General features: G+C 38.6%; 1 protein-coding gene across 20 annotated transcripts in view; it reads right to left on the bottom strand.

Moving 5' to 3' along the window:
• Positions 1 to 20,330, bottom strand: part of CDH18 (cadherin 18) — a 644,661-nt gene that overhangs the window by 219,275 nt on the left and 405,056 nt on the right. For all 20 annotated transcript variants that reach the window (XM_045007543.1, XM_045007546.1, XM_045007537.1 and 17 more), the window contains 2 exons: positions 17,635 to 17,929; positions 1,234 to 1,353 (listed from right to left, as the gene is read on the bottom strand). In XM_045007543.1, the coding sequence (XP_044863478.1) occupies positions 1,234 to 1,353; positions 17,635 to 17,929 (415 nt within the window). The remainder of the gene's footprint in view (positions 1 to 1,233; positions 1,354 to 17,634; positions 17,930 to 20,330) is intronic.

Genomic DNA, 20,330 nt, shown 5'->3' with positions numbered 1-20,330 from the left:
TGAAACCTCAGGGCAAGAAAAGATGATATAACACCACCTTAATCCCCCTCCCCTGGCTGGGAGGTTTGTGCTACCATGCTACACCTCTTAAAGACACAGCACAAAATCTCATGTTTCAATCTGAGTCTACAGGCTTCTTATCTTGAAACATGTCCGGGAGAATTAGAACCCATTGTTCCTGATAAAAATACTTTGTTTTATAATCACCAATCTCCAGATTCAGATACTTTTACCCCACAACACATAGCAAATTTACTCCTCCAGCAGTTGTGCATATGGAGATCAACACACGCACAATCACATACATTAACATGTAACATGCCTCCTGTGAATATATATGAATATAAAGTATCTCTGAATTTATTTCATGTCATACAATTTCAAAAGTATTTTTTTTTCTGTCATAAATAATAGTTGTGATCTCTTTGCTCCATAGCAAAATTTTGCTGGCTTACGAGGATTTGGTTTTGGAGGGGGTGGGAAAGGAAAAACAACAATTATTAAATTCACCTGAAGTGAATACTGTATTAAACAGCCTTGTTATTAAAGATAAAAAATCATGTTAAACAAAACAAAATGTCAGTCATCAAACATAGACAAGTTAATGGGGTTCAGGAAATTCAAGCAATATTAAACACCCCTCTTGGTAGACATTTCTTACTTTTTCTAATGAGCTATTTGATTTTCTTACTCTTATTTTGTGTTTTTATGTATTTTTTTGGGAAGGAAGGGAGAGCATAAATGATGCACAGAGCTTAAACTTGATCATTTCAGATCATTCTACTCCTTGAGTCATACAGAACACATTTTCAGTGTAATGACAATATTGCAGTTTTAGAAATACAAACATAATATTTGTTTCTTATGGTATGTGTGTTGAAGCTCACATTCAATAATACTGCTAAGTCTGTCCTACAGGCAAGACAAAACATTTAAAATAATAATTTAATAGGCACAGTTGAGTGGTTTGCTGAGCCTAAACCTGAAAGTACAAAAACATGATACTCCACTTTGGCTGAATTGTCCATATCACAGCTCCTTCGAGAATTAATTCTATACACAGACATTTCATTTGAATGTATAGTGTAAAATTGCAATTCTCATAGCTCAAAGGGTGTTCAAGTCAATGGTAGAATTTAATAGGAGGGAAAAAATCTTTCATATGTTGGGTTACAATCTACCAGATTGCAATCTATCAGGTGCATCAAACTATAAGAAATATAAAGTGCCCACCTGTTTTAGGGTCAACAGAGAAGTATGGCTGTCCCTGAAGAATACTGTATACCACCCGGGCACTGTTCCCATAGGTAGGGTCATCTGCATCTGTTGCTGTCACTTGTAGAACAGAGGTACCTGTACATCCAGGAAAACAAGGTTTAGTTGATAAAAGTTCTAGCTCTCCTGTCAAGCTTGTATATACAATTATTTTTAAATGCACTTCCACAATTTTGTTTTTTTTTCTTCAAAAATCCCTTCTTTCTAGCTAGAGAAGGGATCAGATTACAGAATTGCTTCTCCGTCTTCCATCCGTCCATATTTTTAAGGTGTTATCACCTTAGTATCTAACTGCAAAAAAATTATGGATGTGAAGATCTGGGGTTTTCTTTCAGCTCATTATGTAAAGACAGTAGCAATTTCAAAATTCATATCCAGATCAAGATTTTGAACACACCAAAGTTATACATGTTGGGATAAGACCACCATTTACTGCAGATACTAATCTTGAAAGACATATTCATTTTAAATCACACCCATGGAGCTCCAGAAATCAATAAAAGGTGTAAAACAATTAAAGTATAGAAACCAGAAGACTCCAAAGAACAAAAACTTAAATCTAAAACTGCTTTCTACAAGACTATCAATGGAATTTCAGAGACAGAATTCCAGCATTAACAGAAACACCTGGGAGCAGCCTTCTTGCTGTGGTTTACAGATATTTGTAAGAAATTATAAGTTGCAACTCCTACTATGTCATAAGGTGGAATAGGGTTATGAACTGCACTCTAGAGATATTAAACTGTGTGAATTGCTGTGTAGATAAAGTGCAGTAGAGAAGTTTGTGATGGCTCAGTTGCAATAAAGAAACTTACTGTAATTTCTCCAGTAAATACTTGATTATGAATCTTTTTTGCTATGTCATTTAGACACTATTTTCAAGAAATCAGTTAGTGGAAGGAGGGTAAAGTTCTGGAGATTCATTCTTTGTCCTTCTTCTCCACGTATCCTCAGACTTCCTATTGTCACACATAGAATTGGCCAGTATCAATGAGGAGCTCAAAGAATTGTAATATTGGAATAGACCATTAGCTCATTTCTAGTGTTATCATACATCTGGCAGTGATATTTGAGGCCTATGGCTCTGATCTTACAGATACTTATGCACCATGAATTGAATTGTTTGAGGTCAATGGGACTCAAAGTCATAGTCAAGTATGGAACAGGACCTATAAATGCATAAGGAAGCATCCATGCTATATTGCAATGTTATATCCTGGACATAAAAGTTCCTTTCTACTTCCAAGATGGTGATTAGCATATACCCTATAAGATTGGGAATTGCTATCCTATGTGGTTGTTAATTCTACTCATGTAAATAATTTGAATACATGGGAAAAGAGTGAAATTTGAGAATATCTTGTTTAATTTGAAAAGTTAAATATAGCTCAAACAGCTGATAATGACCTATTTATTTGTATCCAAGTTTTAATAACCTATATAGAAATGTAACAGATACACTGGCATGCAATTATTTTAGGTTCAAGATGACTGAATTATTACTGAAAAGAGAAATACAATGTTGTTTCCTTAAACTGTTATTGAAATCCATATGGCCATTTTTACTGTGATGCCCAAACTTAGTGTTCATGTACAAGTTTCAACAAATCATGACAGATAAATTCAACTAACAGCAAATGACCCCTCCTCTGTTTTACAACTTGCCTAACTTCCTGAAGAATGAACTTACACCCTCTTCAGCAATAATATAAACATCAACATGAAAAAAAATATCTTCTCTGTACCCTAGTATAGTCTAAAATCTCTATTGACTACAGACTTTCCATATTAATTTACTTATACTTTTTATTAATGGATTTATTCTTTTATCTTGAAATATTGTTTTCTTTCATTTCGGCCACCGTCAATGCCAGGACACAGGAACAAAGTAATTTTATTCATGTCAATGTATATACTAAACAAAACCACCTCCCCACCTAGACAGCTTCTATAGATATTTAAAACTTGGTAAAAACTGCAATCTCTTCCTACCCTCAAAAACAGTAATTATCAGCAACTGCCTACCCTGTCAAAACATATTAGCCCTGACATCTTCTCCAAACCTTGGAAAATATATGAGTTTTGAAGAAGTCTCTCCATATCAATGGATATGGGCTTTTTCAGAAGGCATAGGAGGAGTAAGGTCCAAAGCTGATGTTATTTCATTGCAAACACCTTTCTAACAGTCCTTCTCTCTTTTAAATAGAGAAATATACAAGTTGAGTGCCTCTGCTGATCACTGCTATGAGGATCTAAAGCAGGAAGGCATCTGGAGGACTGGAAGTTTGATCCTGTAAGATGCCAAACACTCTTTACCAATCCAGCAAAACACTTAAGCGTGTGCTTAAGTTTACAGACATGAATAGTCCCCAGTGACTGTGTGAGTGGAAGGTGGAGGCCTGGGAATAGGTGGGGATGAAGAGTAAAGAATAGTAAGTGGCCAGTATGGCTCCATCAAGAGCTCTTTAATGACCTGAAAATCAAAAAGGTATCCTACAAAACATAGAAACATGGCCAAATTTCTAAGGGTGAGTGCAAAAGAATAGTGCACACATGCAGGGACAAAATCAGAAAGGCTAAGGAACACAAGTTGCACCTGACAAGGAACATGAAAGACAATAGGAAAAATTTCTCTAAAAACATTAGGAGCAACTGAATGAGGAAGGAAAATGTAGGACCAAGGAGGAAAGGAGAGCTGATAATGGACAATACCAAGAAGGTTGAGATGTTTAAACCCATTTTTCATCAGTCCTCACTAAAAAGATAAATAGTGAACTGGTACTTAACACAATATTAATAACAAAGAAGAAAGAGAACAAGCCAGAACAGGGAAAGAACAGGTTACAATGTAGTTAGATAAGTTAGATGTATTCAAGTCAGCAAAGAGTGAGTGTGATGAAATTCACTCTAGGGTGAATAAGAAACTAGTAAAAGCAACCTCAGAACAATTAGTAATTATCTTTGAAAACTCATGGAGAATGGGTGAGGTCCCAGAGGACTGGAGAAGGGCAAACATAGCACCTATCATTTAAGAAAGGAACTAAGAGGACCTGGGAAATTACAGACCACTCAGCCAAAGTTCAATACCTGGAAAGATATTGGAACAAATTATTAAACAGCCATTATGTAAATACATTGAAGATAAAATGTTTATGAGTAATAGCCAACACAGATTTGCCAAAAAGAAATCCAACAGAGTTTCCTCATTTGACAGAATTACTGGCATAATGGATGGGGAGGGATGGGCTGAGAAGGGATATATCTTCATTTTAGTAAGGCTTTTGGAATAGTCCCACATGATATTCTCACAAGCAAACTATGGAAATCTGTTTTAGATTAAATTACTATAAAGTAGGTGCAAAACTGGTTGAAAGACAGTACTCAAAGAATAGTTATCAATGGTTTTCTATCACACGGGGTGGGGGCATATCTAGTGGGATACATTAGGAATATGTCCTGGGCCTGGTACTATTTAATGTTTTCATTAATTACTTAGATGATTGAGCGGAGACTATACTTATGAAATTTGGAGATGATACCAAGCTAGGAGAGGCTGAAAGCACTCTGGAGGACAGGATTCAAATTCAAAACAACTTTGGAAAAATTGGAGAATTTGTCTCAAATCAACAAGATAAAATTCAATAAAGACAAGGGCAAAATACTATACTTGGGAAGGAAAAATCAAATGCACAACTACAAAATGAGGAATAGCTGGCTAAGTGGTAGCACTGGTGAAAAGGATCTGGAGTGGATCACAAACTGAATATGAGTCAATAATATGATGCAGTTGTGAAAAAAGGCTAATATGATTCTGGGGTGTTTTAACAGGAGGGTCACATGTAGGACATAGGAGGTTAAAAAACTGGGTCTGTGTAGTCTTGAGACTAAGAAGACTGAGAAGGTACCTGATAACAGTCTTCAAATATGTTAAGGGTTGTTATAAAGAGGGCCATGATCAGTTGTTCTCTGTGTCTGCTGAAGATTGGACCAGGGGCGTCTCTAGGTATTTTGCCGCCCCAAGCACGGCAGGCAGGCTGCCTTCAGCAGCTTGCCTGCGGGAGGTCCCTGGTCCCGCGGATTCGGCGGCACGCCTGCAGGAAGTCCGCCAAAGCCGTGGGCCCAGCGGACCCTCTGCAGGCATGCCGCCGAAGGTAACCTGCCTGCCACCGTCGCAGCGACGAGCAGAGTGCCCCCGGTGGCTTCCCGCCCCAGGCACGTGCTTGGCGTGCTGGTGCCTGGAGCCGCCCCTGGGTTGGACAAGTAGTAATGGACTTAATCTGAAGCAAGGGAGATTTATGTTAGATATTAGGGGGAAACATTCTAACTGTACGGTTAGTTAAGCACTGGAATAGATTTCCAAGGAACATTGTGGATTCCTTATCTTTGGAGGTCTTAAAGAAAAATAGGTTAGATAAACAACTGTCAGAAATGGTGTAGGTAAACTTTGTCCTGCCTCTGTGCTGGAGGTGGTCTAGATGACCTCTTGAGATCCATCCAGCCCTCCATTTCTACAATTCTTTGAGTTAACTAAAAAATGCCTTTTTTGTATCTAAGAAAAACAACAAAACCGAGAAAAAATTAACAAATGAAAAAAGTTATTTCATTTTCAGATAACGCTAAAATTGGTGAAGCATGGCCTATTTAGCATTGCAGGGTTGAGATCAAGCACGAAACATGTTGGCCCCCAAAAGTCCTTTTTTGGAAATTAATACACTGATATAAGAGTCATAGATTAAGTATTATGATGATTCTATACCAAGAAGACATCATAGTTTAAAATAATCTGGGCATTTTTATTATTTATTCATAAAGAGCAATAAATATGCATTCGCTGCTTAATTATTTATTTATGGCTTAATTTTTATTTGCTGTTAAAAAGGAACAAAAATGAAAAATAAAGACTTTTTAAAATGCATATTCAGGACCTTTTATCAAATTACACACTTGGAATCCAAGTGTTATGGCCTTGCTGCAAAATTACTGTTTTCTTGTGCAGAATGAAATTCAAGTTGTATCTTGTTGGCTGTTGCTGTTTCACAATCCTTAAGAATTCCTTTGAGCATTCAGCCCAGTGCAGTTCATGCAGGCAGGCAGATACTCCCAGCCTTCAGAAATCTTCACCTTATTTTCACTTCTTAAAGTTTTGGTTCAACATTGATCCATCTGAGATTTTAACAATGCAGAAAACCACAGCAAATCATGCATACCGATTTGCATTCTCAGCAGACATTTACTTTTTATTAAACTTTCTCATTAAATGTTAAAGATTTGTCTGCAGAGACACAGACTGATGTTATCCTCTTCAGCTTTTCTTCTCTAGGTAACTTCACAACGTTCTGATTGAAAAAAAAATAGACACTAATATATTGCTACAGTTCTGATTTCCCAAATCAATTCAGCCTTAATTTTGATAACACAGGAAAAAGTAAAAAAATGGGGGGGAGGTTGATTCTGAAAGTACACAACCATATTTTGCCATTACAAACAAAGTTTCAACGAAGGAGAAGTAATATCCAATACGTAGTTCTGAAAGTGCCAAGGGGAATAGTTTGGAATGGTAATTGTACACTGAACAACCAACGAATCCAAGTTTGGAAAAAAAATTTTTTTTTAAATATTTGTAATGTCAAAAATTGAAGTGAGCCGATTAACGGGCATCAACAATATAGTGGATGAAGCCAAACAACGAAGATGGAGGTGGCTGGGGCATGTGTTGAGAATGGATGCTGACAGACACCCTCGTATTGCCCTACAATGGACACCACAAGGAAGGAGGAGAGGTAGACCATTGGGGACGTGGCGAAGGACCATTGAAGAGGAAATGAAAGGTATGGGAATGAAGTGGGATGAAATCTGCTGTCTCGCTCAAGAACAAAATGAATGGAGGAGAGTGGTTGGCGCCTTATGCTCCACAGGGAGTGAATAATAATAATAAGAAGAAGAATGTCAAAAATGCTTTCACAGAAAATTTTTCAGTTTTCCTTGATATAGACTTACACTGTAGTTTAGTGAATAAAGGTCTTCAGGGAAATTAGATGTTTATTTTTCGACTTCCTTCCTTCTTGAGAACATAAAAATGTCCAGAAGGGGTCAGACCAGTAGTCCATCTAGCCAAGTATTCTGTCTTCCAACAGTGGTCAATGCCAGATGCTTCAGAGGGAATGAGCAGAATAGGTAATCGTCAAGTGATCCCTGTCACCCATTCCCAGCTTCTGGCAAACAGAGGCTAGGGTCACTTCAGAACATGGTATTGGATCCCTGCCCATCCTGGCTAATAGCCACTAATGGACCTATCCTCCATGAAGTTATTTAGGAATTTTTTTAACTATTATAATCTTGGCCTTCATAACATCCTCCGGTAAAGAGTTCTACAGGTTGAATGTGCATCGTGTGAAGAAATATTTCCTTTTGTTTGTTTTATACCTGCTGCCTATTAATTTCATTGGGTGACCCCCTAGTTCTTGTGTTATGAGAAGGAGTAAATAACACTTCCTTATTTACTTTCTCCATATCAGGCATGATTTTATAGACTTCTATTATATCCCCTCTTAGCCATCTCTTTTCCAAGCTGAACAGTCCCAGTCTTATTAATCGGTCCTCATATGAAAGCCGTTCCATACCCCATATCACTTTTGTTGCCCTTTTTAGTATCTTTTCCAATTGCAATATATCTTTTTTTAGATAGGATGATCAGAAATGCACACAGTATTCAAGGTGTGGGTGTGCCATGGATTTATATAGAGGCCAATGATATTTTCCTCTTATTATCTATCCCTTTCCTAATGATTCCCAACATTCTGTTTGCCTTTTTAACTGATGCTGCACATTGAGGTGAATGTTTTCAGAGACCTATCCACAATGACTCCAAGATCTCTTTCTTGAGTGGTAACAGCTAATTTATAACCCATTATTTTATATGTATAGTTGAGATTATGTTTTCCAATGTGCATTACTTTGCATTTATCAACATTGAATGTCATCTGCCATTTTGTTGCCCAGTTACCCAGTTTTGAGAGATCCTTTTGTAGCTCTTTGCAGTCTGCCTGGGACTTAACAATCATGAGTAGTTTTGTATTATCTGCAAATTTTGCCACCTCACTGTTTACCCCTTTTCCCAAATCATTTATGAATATGTTAAATAGGAGTGGGCCCAGTACAGACCCCTGGGGCACCACTATTTACCTCTCTCCATTATGAAAACTGACCATTTATTCCTACCCTTTGTTTCCTAGTTTTTAACCAGTTACTGATCCAGAAGAAAACCTTCCCTCTTATCCCATGACAACTTACTTTGCTTAAGAACCTTTGGTGAAGGACCTTGTCAAAGGCTTTCTGAATATCTAAGTACACTATATCCACTGGATCACCCTTGTCCACATGCTTGTTGACCCCTTCAAAGAATTCTAGTAGATTGGTGAGGCAAGATTTTCCTTTACAAAAAACATGTTGACTCTTCCCCAACAAACCGTGTTCATCTATATGTCTCATAGATCTTTTCTTTACTGTAGTTTCAACTAATTTGCCTGGTACTGAAGTTAGGCTTACAGGTCTATAATTGCCAGGATTGCTACTGGAGCCTTTTTTTAAAAAAAGACGACATCACATTCGCTATCCTCCAGTCATCTAGTACAGAAGCTGATTTAAACGATAGGTTTCATACCACAGTTAGTAGTTCTGCAGTTTCACATTTGAGTTCCTTCATAAATCTTGGGTGAATACCATCTTGTCCTGGTGACTTATTACTTTTTAATTTTTCAAATTGTTCCAAAACCTTCTCTAATGACAACGCAATCTGGGATAGTTCCTCAGATTTGTCACCTAAAAAGAATGGCTCAGGTTTGGGAATCTCCCTCACATCCTCAGCCGTGAAGACCTATGCAAAGAATTCATTTTGTTTCTCCGCAATGGCCTTATTGTCCTTAAGTGCTCCTTTTGCATCTCGATCATGCAGTGGCCCCAGTGCTTGTTTGTCAGGCTTCCTGCTTCTTATGTACTTAAAAAATTTGCTGGTATGTTTTCAGTCTTTTGCTAGCTATTCTTCAAATTCTTTTTTTGACTTTCTAATTATATTCTTACACTGCATTTGCCAGAGTTTATATTCCTTTTTATTTTCCTCAACAGAATGTAACTTCCATTGTTTAAAGGATGCCTTTTCGCCTCTAACTGCTTCTTTTACTTTGTTTTTTTAGCTATGGTGGCACTTTTGTGGTCCTCTTACTATGTTTATTTTAATTTGGGGGTATACATTTAAATTGAGCCTCTATTGTGGTGTGTTTTTAAGTCTCCATGCAGCTTGCAAAGATTTCACTTTTGGCGCTGTGCCTTTTAATTTCTGTTTAACAAACTTGCTCATTTTTTTGTGTTGTTCCCCTTTCTGAAATTAAATACTACCATAGTGGGCTGCTGTGGTATTTTCCCCACCACAGGGATGTTAAATGTTGTTATATTATGGTCACTATTACCAAGCAGCTCAGCTATATTCATCTCTTGGACAAAATCCTGTGCTCCACTTAGGACTAAATCAAGAATTGCTTTTCCTTGTGGGTTCCAGGACTTGCTGATCTAAAAAGCAGACGTTTAAGGGGTCAAAAAGCTTTATCTCTGCATCCCATGCTTAGGTGTCATGTACCCAGTCAATAAGGGGATAGTTGAAATCCACCATTATTATTGAGTTTTTGGTTCATGTAAGATTTTTACTTCATTTGACTCCATGCTTTGTTGCACATATAATGCCACTCCACCACAAGTATGATCTATTCTGTCCTTCTGATATTCCTTGTACCCTAGTATTAGTTTATCCTACTGATTATCCTCATTCCACAAAGTTTCTATGATGCCTGTTATATCAATATCCTCATTTAATATGAGGCACTCATGTTTACCCATCTTAGTATTTCGAGTTCTAGCATTTGTATAGAAGCACTTACAATTTTTCACTTTTTAGTTGTCTGCCATTATGTGATGAAATTGAATGGGACTCTTTTTCATTTGACTGTTTCTCATTAGATCCTACCTGCATTTTATTATCTTCCATCCTCTCCTCCTTATTTGGATCTGATGTCATGGTATCCTGTCATACTAAGGATATCTCTCAATTAATCTCCATTAATCTCCATTAATCTCTCAATTAATCTCCCCTAAGGTATGTCTCTATCTGAAGAACATTTTCCTCCGCACCTGTCAGCTTTCCCCCAGCCCTTAGTTTAAAAATTGCTCTACAGACTTTTCAATTGTACGTGCCAGCAATTCCATTTTGGTTTAGGTGGAGCCCATCCTTCCTGTATAGGCTCCCCCTTTCCCAAAAGGTTACCCAGTTCCTAATAAACTTAACACCTCCTCCCTACACCATCATCTCATCCACATATTGAGACCCTGCAGTTCTGCCTGTCTGATGCTGCATGTGGAACTAGAAACAATTCAGAGGTTACCATGGAGGTCCTGGACTTCAATCTCTTATCTAGCAGCCTAAATTTGGCTTCCAGGACCTCTCTCCTATCCTTCCCTATGTCATTGGTACCTACAGGTACCACAACAACCGGCTTCTCCCCAGCACTACACAAAAGTATATCTAGATGTCTCGAGAGATCAACAGCATTCGCACCTGGCAGGCAAGTCACCATGTGGTTCTCCCGGTCATTGCAACCCCATGCAAATATCTATGTTTCTAATGATCAAATCCCCTATGACTATTACCTGTCTCTTCCTAATAACTGGAGTTCCCTCCCCCAGAGAAGTATCCTTAGTGTGACAGGATACCATGAAATCATCTGGAAAGAGGATCCCAACTACTGGATCATTTCCCTCTGCTTCATTTTCATGTTTTCTTTCCATGAGACTTTCATCCTCCTCAACAGAACAGAGGTTGTCAGACTAGGAGAGGGACCATTCTACTATGTCCCAGAAAGTCTCATCTATGTGTATCTCTGTCTCCCTTAGATCCTCCAGTTCAGCCACTCTGGTCTCCAAAGCCTGTATGCATTCTCTGAGGGCCAGGAGCTCTTTGCACCAAATGCACTCAGATGCCACCCATCCATAAGTAAGATAATCATACACGCTGCATGAGGTTCATTAACATTACTGGTATCAGTAATGGAGTCCTGGTTTACATATAGCCACATAGTTCATTAGAAGAAATTCTTCATTTGGCTGACATTTACAGTCATTTACAGATAATGATAGTTCTGAAGGAAACTACTGGAAGAAGTGGTCCTGTCTCCATCAGAATGGTCCCCTAAACAATTATCACATTCTCTTTCTCTCATGCCAAACAAGATAACCAGGAATCAGATAACAGGCTCAATCCTATAAACTGCTGAACATTCTGGCCTGCACCAGTGAAGCACTTAAGCATGTCATTATAGTTACAAACACAGACTCATAGAAATGTAGGGAGGGAAGGGACTTCAACAGGTCAGCTAGTCCATCCTCCTGCACTGAAGCAATACCAAGTATACTCAGATGGTATCTAATAGATGTTGTCTAACATGTTCTGAAAAACCTCCAGTGGCAGCAGTTCCACAACCTCCCTAGGTAACCTATTCCATTACCTAGCAATCCTTATATTTGGGAAGGTTTTCCTAATATCTAATGTAATTCTCCCTTGCTGCAGATTACTTCTGTCCTAGCTGCAGTGAACACAGAGAGCAATTGATCACCATACACTTTATATAGTGCTTACCTTATTTGAAAACTATTATGTCCCACTCAGTCTTGTCTCAAGACCAAACATACTTAGCAGGCCTGGTTTCCTAAACCTTTTGTTATTTTTCATTGGAAAGAGTTCAGAGGAGAGCAATTTGCCCACATGTTTCTTAAAGTGTGGCACCCAGCACTGGGCACAATACTCTAGTCGAGGCCTTACAGCAGGGCCTGGTAGAGCAGCCCAATTACCTCCTATGTCTTAAATACAACACTCCTGTGAATAAACCCCAGAACATTAGCTTTTTTCACAGCATCATCACATTGTCGGCTCATATTCAATTTATGATCCACTCTAACTCCACATCCTTTTCTGCCATACTACTGCCTAGCCAGCTATTCTCTATTTTGTATGTGTTTGATTTTTCCTTCCTAAAATGTAGTACTTTTCAATATTTAATTTAATCTTATTGATTTCAGACCAATTCTCCAATTTATTAAGGTTGCTTGAATACTACTCTTGTCCTCTGAAGTGTTTGCAACTCTTTCCAACTTAGTGCTATCCACAGATTTTGTAAGCATACTGTGCACTCCATTCCCAATCATAAATGAAAATGTTGAATAGTACCAGGACCCAAGACAGACGCCTTCAGGACTCCAGTGAATACTCCACTCCCCATGAGAATGTCATGTAGGACTGTGTCAGAAGCCTTTCTAGTATCAAGACATACTCTGTCTACCACTTCCCCTCTATCTACCAGGCCAGTAAAGCTGCCAAAGAAGGAAATTAGGTTGGTTTGGCATGATTTGTTCTTGATAAATCTATGTTGGCTATTGCTTATCATCCTATTTTCCTCTAGATGCTCACAAATTGATTCTTGGTAATGACTATATAATGAGAAAGATGGGTGGGGCCGGGGTGGGGAAGAGATTCATAAACCATTACCACCAAATCTACTGTAATGTAGAATTCAAGAACCAAGGAAATTACATTGAATGGCAAAATAACAAATTCAGATATCAGAACAAGCACAAGAATAGCTACTGATGAAACACCTTTAACAAATACTAAAATAAAAGTAAGAAGTTCAGCTGTTTTTAGCATTCCAGCTGAAGGTCAAAATGGCAAACTGAAAGTGGATCCAATCCACATGGGATTAATCTATCCATCAATTGAAGGTGGCGATGGGGAGATAAGGAGACAAAAAAACCTACAAAAAGCAATAACAGACTTTGACCAGGTATCACTGGAAAGACTGACAAGAAAACAAATTGTGTACAATATACAATTACTTTCCAGTTTACCAAAAAGTGTGAAGGGGGGCGGGGGAAAATCAATAAATGTTAAAGAAAAGAATGATCAAAAACGTGCAATAAAAGCAGCAAGACTGATTACAGTAAATGGTGAGATGTAATGCTATCTCTGAATCACAGGGAAGTTTCTTAGAATATATTCTTTAACAATCATCTCAGACACAGACCATCAACAGAAATATATATATATATTTTTTCCACACAAGGTAGGTGTTGATGCTTCTCCTTAGCGTTAGCAGTGTTCTGGGTTAAAATAAAACACACTGATTTATTACCCAAAATGTTGTCCTAAAATAGCCTGGATGAGTCTGAGTAATCCCTAAAAGCTGATGATCAGGATACATAATTTGTAATGTGGCTGTGAATTAACTAAAGCCAGGAATTCAGACTGATATGAAATGAGGTTTATTATCTATAGAAGAATCAAACAAGCTCTACCCTGGAGTCACTAATGAGAGGACAATGAGAAGTGAACTGCTACAGATGAGAAGTGAACTGCTACAGATAAGAAGAAGAAATCGTTAATTTATGTGCTCTTGACTTTGAGGACAACATTGATCTGTTCTCTACCAACCTTTTCACTGTGTAGATAATAAAGTGACTGCTGAAGAGACAGAGAATCATGAGCTTAATTACAAGTAATACCCTATTAGAAAGTATAGAATTTGAAGAAAGGGAGGAGTAAAACAGGTGAGTGTTTGTCATAGAAATTTGTCTTATTGCAGACAGAACTGGCAGAAGTAACTGTTGTGTAGCCTGATGAGAGATGACTGGAAGGTATTTCAAGGAATGAATATAAACTAGCAACTAAAAGACAAAAAAAATAATGATTAACCCCAAAACGTACAAAAACTGCAGTGCTGTCTCTATAGTTGTGACGTGACACTGCAGCAACAAACCAAACATAACTGGAGAGATTTCATGCAGGTCCACAGTATTTTTCATGGCACCAGCATTCCCTGACAGCAATACTGTACATGAAGGAATAACACTTCACTGTTATAATACCATCTGCAGAAAAGGCCTCTTCGGCCATATCTACACTACAAAGTTAAGTTAACTTCATCTCCAAATAAATTTGTTAGTCTCTAAGGTGCCACAAGGACTCCTCGTTTTTTTATTATTTATTTAAGCAAGTCAATCTTGCATGTCCATACTATGCTCATTATGTTGGTGAAGTGCATCTTCACTAGCAGTGCTTGCATTGACACAGTGCATGTAGTCGAGTGGAATTTTGGGTTGGGCTTGCAATGCCTTATGGGACCAAAACATTGGCACAGGTGGTATGGGAACATGGCAGTAGACTCAAGTTTGTAGTGTAGACCAGGCGTTAGAGACATTACATCCAGGCATTATATTTCTTCCTGGGGTGAGGGAGAATTCATATATTTTGGTTGTGGGGAATAGCAGATATGGATTCAAAGCATCAAAATAAAACATGTGGCTCTCTACTTATTAGTATCTCTGAGTGGAGAAAAATTTTGCCAGCTCCAGGACAGAAACAATAGATCAATTAAGTAGTCAGTATCCATGAAGGAGTCATGGATTCAGTCAGGAAAAACAACCGGAAGCAAAGTAGTGGTGTACCTTTTGTTTTAAATGATATCAAGCCAGTTAGAAAGCCTCTTACCAGTCACCTGAAGAGCCATTTTAGTTCAAACACTGGCCAGTTAGAGTGGCTGATAAAAAGTGCAGAGCAGGTAGAGAGGATTTATGGTGATATCTGGAGCTGGGAGAGAAGGTAGATAGAGTGCTTTAAGCTGAAAGCAGGGTAGTAGAAGGAAAAGGGGCTGAGGGAGAGATTCCAAATATGGGGGAAAGACTGCTGAAAAAGAAAGACTGTGGAATCAAGGCTGGGAGACATAGACCCCAGGAAGGGGTGGAAAGAAGGGGACTAAAAGTTAGCAGGAGACCAAAAGAAGGAATCAAGAACACTTGGGGGCAGAAAGACACGAAGGGGAAGACTGACCATAGGCTTGGACATTCAGCTATTAGGAAGAGAGAAAGGTACTTCTAAGGGGTGGGGGTTAGTGAGAGACTTTTAGAAAGGGGAAAGAACTGGGGAGAGAAACAAATGGAGACCTACAGAATAGATCAGATACTCTGTGGAAGAGAAACATAGTGAGGGGGGTTAGTGATGCTGAGCAAGATAGAAGTGGGATTCTATGGCATAGTGAGGGTGAAAGAAAGTCTGGGAAAAAGAGAATGAGTGGGGAAGGGGGAGAAGAGAACCAAGGGGATATAACAAGGGGATTGTTCCTTGACCTAAGGAGGAATGAAACAATAGGGAGGCGAGAAATGGGGATGGAGCCAAAAGCATTAGAACCAGGAGAAAGGAAGGAGATGGAGGGAGAGATTTAGATCCTGTCTACATTATGATAGTCAGGTATCCGAGGGGTAGTCGTGTTAGTCTGGATCTGTAAAAGCAGCAAACATCCGACGAAGTGGGTATTCACCCACGAAAGCTCATGCTCCAATACGTCTGTTAGTCTATAAGGTGCCACAGGACTCTTTGCTAAATTATGATAGTTACTGTGCTGGGCTGGACAGTTAAAATAATCTGGTCTTGTAGGGTAGATGGGAAAGAACTGTATCTAACCAATGGGGCTAATTCACCTCTCTCTTACACCAGTGTAAGTCCATTTAAATCATTGGTGCAATGGCTGTTTTACATCAATGTAAAGGGAGAGGAGAATCAGTCTCATGTTTTCAAACTGCTACAATCCTGGCTATGGCTGTTGAATATTTCAGGAACATGATTTAACAGTTTGGTCCCACCTACAATGGTGTGATCAACCCACATGGCTAATATTTTATATGCTGTAATTTACTACATGCATGTGATGAAGGAAAATGTGAAGGGGCTAGTTATGTGCCTGGACCACTCCCACAGCAAGATTAGAGTCACAAAGTTGATGAACCCAAGAGACCTATATGTCAACTGGCTCATAGTAATGATGGCAGGTGATGCCCATCCCCTACTTAGGGTGACCAGATGTCCCGATTTTATAGGGACAGTCCCAATTTTGGGGTCTATTACCCCACATCCCGTCCGATTTTTCACACTTGCTGTCTGGTCATCCTACCCCTACTCTACATCTTAAATGCCAGTGAGCCAGAGAATTAACAAAGAGCTCCTAGCCCAAAGTAAGCTCTCCATACCTAAGCTTTTAAATGTCCTCAAATTACCTCTCATTAAAACAAAACTTTCTTCTCTCTGCTTTCCTGACTCGTACAAAGCACTCCTGATTATTTTTTTTTGCTGCATCTGGCCCATTATGATGAACCATCATCGTAATTCAGTGTGACTGAATGATGATAAACCATCAGGATTCAATCATACCAGCCTTTTTCTCCAAACATATAATCAAAATAATCACTTTTTTATGAGAGGCCGGTTACTCAGTTCACTTTGATATTTTTTCCTGTTGGCGTTTATAAATTCCACTTTGCAAAAGTTCAGCCAGACACCTGCTGACTTGAGAAAGAGAGTCAGTAGAAGGAAACAAATTATATGTTTTATGTAAATCGACTCCGGAGGGTTATTTTTGTCTTGGATTTCCTGCTATTCTCTTTTATAACTAGTGTGGGTAACTGTCCCCAATCACCCGTTAGTGATACAAGGCAGCAGGCTTCAGAGGGGGAACTGCTTACAATAGCTGAGCTTTCTAAAAAAATATATTTTTTTTTGGATCTGTCCATCCTGCATGAGAAAAGAAATCTATCTAGCACTGTGCAAAAAAATCTAAATCAATTATATTATTGGGGGACCAATAAGTAACAGAAACTGCTAGCATGTTGCTGCTGCTTTAAATAAAGCACTTATCAAGCAGCAGCAAAATGCATGAACATATAATTAATACTTAAGGTAAAACTGTCATAGGGTAATACAAAGCTGAGCTACATTTTATCTTACATTATAAAAAAAAACAACTGAAAATGAACCTGTGAGACTGTGGTCTAAAATAAACTGGAGATTTACTTTTCCTTTCATTTGTTTTATTCTCTCCATAAATTGCATAGATTATTTACACAGACAAATGTCTCTGAAAATAAACACTGTAGTTGTACAGGAATGTAACAATGTAACTTTTTTTTTCCAAAGTGCAGTTACCCAGGAATGCAAAACTATTGAAGTATTTAAGAATAGCACAGCATTTCCTCTTCTGCTGGCATATATAATGTATTGTATGAGTGTACTATGGACAGACAGTTAAAGAAAAATAACATGTGATGTTCAATTTGAAAGCTTGCTGCCTTGTTATTACTACAGCCTTCCAGATTTTGTTGACCTTTGTGTATAACTAATGATAAAGAAAATACTTTGTTATAACTCTGTGAAACAGGAACTGGTACCTTCACTCATTAAAATTTAGCTGCCTTACAAGAACAACATATTTGCCTTACCCATTTCAGACATCTCTGGCACAGTAACAATGTAAGGTCCATCTGTAAATTTTGGTGCATTGTCATTGATGTCCTGCACTTTGATAATGAACTCAGATTCAGGCTCGAGTGGCTTGTTCGTCCGTCTGTCAATAGCCTGAGCATGCAGCACATAGTGTGTCTTCTGCTCTCGATCTAGGCTTTTGGTTGAATGGATGTCTCCTGTAGTGTCATCAATAATAAATATAGTTCCAGCCCCTTCTCCAGTAAGGATGTACTTAACTGATCCATCACCTTTGTCAGAATTGGAGTGTAGCTGAAAAATATACATAAACATACAATATCATGTAAAATAATATTTAATATAACACGTCATATAACACGATGTAATGCATCTGTATGCTGTTAATACTAGTCTAGAAAAAAATCCTCCCTGGCTGCTGTAATGTTCTGTGCACAAGTTTACTTAGTCTGCTGTGGGTTACCTCATCATAACTCATCTGCTTGAGTTCCATAGAGATCTCCCTTCAGTCAGTGAACTTCTTCAGCTCTGTCACAGTAACAGTAAGTACATGAAAACAATATTTGTATCAGTTGCCTTTTTTAAGACTTGCATCAAACCAAGTCAGCACTGCTGGAGCAATGCCTTGAGCACTATGTCTGAAACATCTATACTGATGAGCTAAGGTAATATGATTAAGTTTTACTTCACTGATTAAGGTTCAGATCCCACCACTCATTAGTCATCCCATATGGCCCAATGCACAATACCATTTGTAATAACTGGAAGCTGGGGATAGCAGCTGAGTGACAGATGCCTCCCCAGCCTTATTTTACCGCCACCTAAAACATAACTACTTTTTCACTTTCTTCTATAGGAAATTCACTTAATCTGCTGACCCCTGTATTATCCATTATAAGGTAATGGAGTTTAAAAAGTGCAAGGTCATGCATTTAGGGATTAATAACAAGATTTTTTGTTATAAACTGGGGATGCATCACTTGGAAGTAACAGAGGAGGAGAAGGACTTTGGAGTATTGGTTGATCACAGGATGACTATGAGCCGCCAATATGATATGGCTGTGAAAAAAGCTAATGCGGTCTTGGGATGCATCAGGCGAGGTGTTTCTAGTAGAGATAAGGAGGTATTAGTACTGTTATACAAGGCACTGGTGAGACCTCATCTGGAATATTGTGTGCGGTTCTGGTCTCCCATGTTTAAGAAAGATGAATTCAAAATGGAACAGGTACAGAGAAGGGTTACTAGGATGAGCCGAGGAATGGAAAACCTGTCTTATGAAAGGAGACTCAAAGAGCTTGGCCTCTTTAGCCTAACCAAAAGAAGACTGACGGGAGAGCTGATTGCTCTCTATAAATATATCAGAGGGATAAATACCAGGGAGGGAGAGGAATTATTTAAGCTCAGTACCAATGTGGACACAAGAACAAATGGATATAAACTGGCCATCAGGAAGTTTAGACTTGAAATTAAATGAAGGTTTCTAACCATCCGAGGAGTGAAGTTCTGGAATAGCCTTCCAAGGGGAGCAGTGGAGACAAAAGACATATCTAGCTTCAAGGCTAAGCTTGATAAAGTTTATGGAAGGGATGGTATGATGGGATAGCCTAATTTTGGCAATTAATTGATCTTTGACTATTAGCAGTAAATATGTCCAATGGCCTGTGGTGGGACACTAGATAGGGTGGGATATGAGTTACTACAGAGAATTCTTTCCTGGGTGTCTGGCTGGTGAGTCTTGCCCACATGCTCAGGGTTTAGCTGATTGCCATATTTGGAGTCAGGAAGGAATTTTCCTCCAGGGCAGATTGGCAGAGGCCTTGGGGGTTTTTCGCCTTCTTCTGCAGCGTGGGGCATGGGTCACTTGCTGGTGGATTCTCTGCACCTTGAAATCTTTAAACCACAAGTTGAGGACTTCAATAGCTCACACATAAGTCAGGGGTTTGTTACAGGAGTGGGTGGGTGAGATTCTGTGACCTGTGTTGTGCAGGAGGTCAGACTACATAATTATAATTGTCCCTTCTGACCTTAAAGTCTATGAGTCTATGAATGGTCTAGTATCTTAACTACTGCTAGCATATCTATTTAAATTATGTAATTATTCCATCCTTTGAATAGGACAAAAAAACAACCAAAAAAACTCCTTGTAATCTTAAATAAATACCAAATTGTATTAAAAGTGAAGGCTAAAAAGCTATTTATCCAGGTTTGCCACTACTAAATTCATAAAAAGGGAGCCTAAAAATCCACTTGCCACAGAAAAACCATGGAAAAATGCAGAATTTGAGCTTTTACAGGAACAATCTTTAGTTTTTACATTTTGTATAAAGATAAAAACCGGTTGCTTCACTCATTGCCTTATGAGAATAGCATTTTCCTTACCCATTTCAGACATCTCTGAACTCATACAGCAGAACTCCGTTTAGTCGTCTCCATTATCAGGCTCTTACAGCAGTGGGGCTCAGCCAGTCAGCTCTTGGCCACTGGGCCTCAGTTAATATGGAGAGCTGGAGGCTCAGATAAATGGGGTTCTACTGTATATCGATAAAACATTGTGTTCAGCTAATACCTATATATATTATGGCTAGGGAAACCAAAGTTCAATGTTTCATTTTAATCGCAAAAAAAGTAGATTTTTAGGTTTCTTTTAGTTGGAGAATTTGGGGGGTTTTAACCATGGAAAACTAGGATCCCTGC

The sequence above is a fragment of the Mauremys mutica genome, chromosome 2, assembly GCF_020497125.1.
Source record: "Mauremys mutica isolate MM-2020 ecotype Southern chromosome 2, ASM2049712v1, whole genome shotgun sequence".
Lineage (NCBI taxonomy): Eukaryota > Metazoa > Chordata > Testudines > Geoemydidae > Mauremys > Mauremys mutica.
The sequence above is the reverse complement of the archived record's forward strand: the minus strand, read 5'-3'. Positions and strand labels throughout refer to the sequence as shown.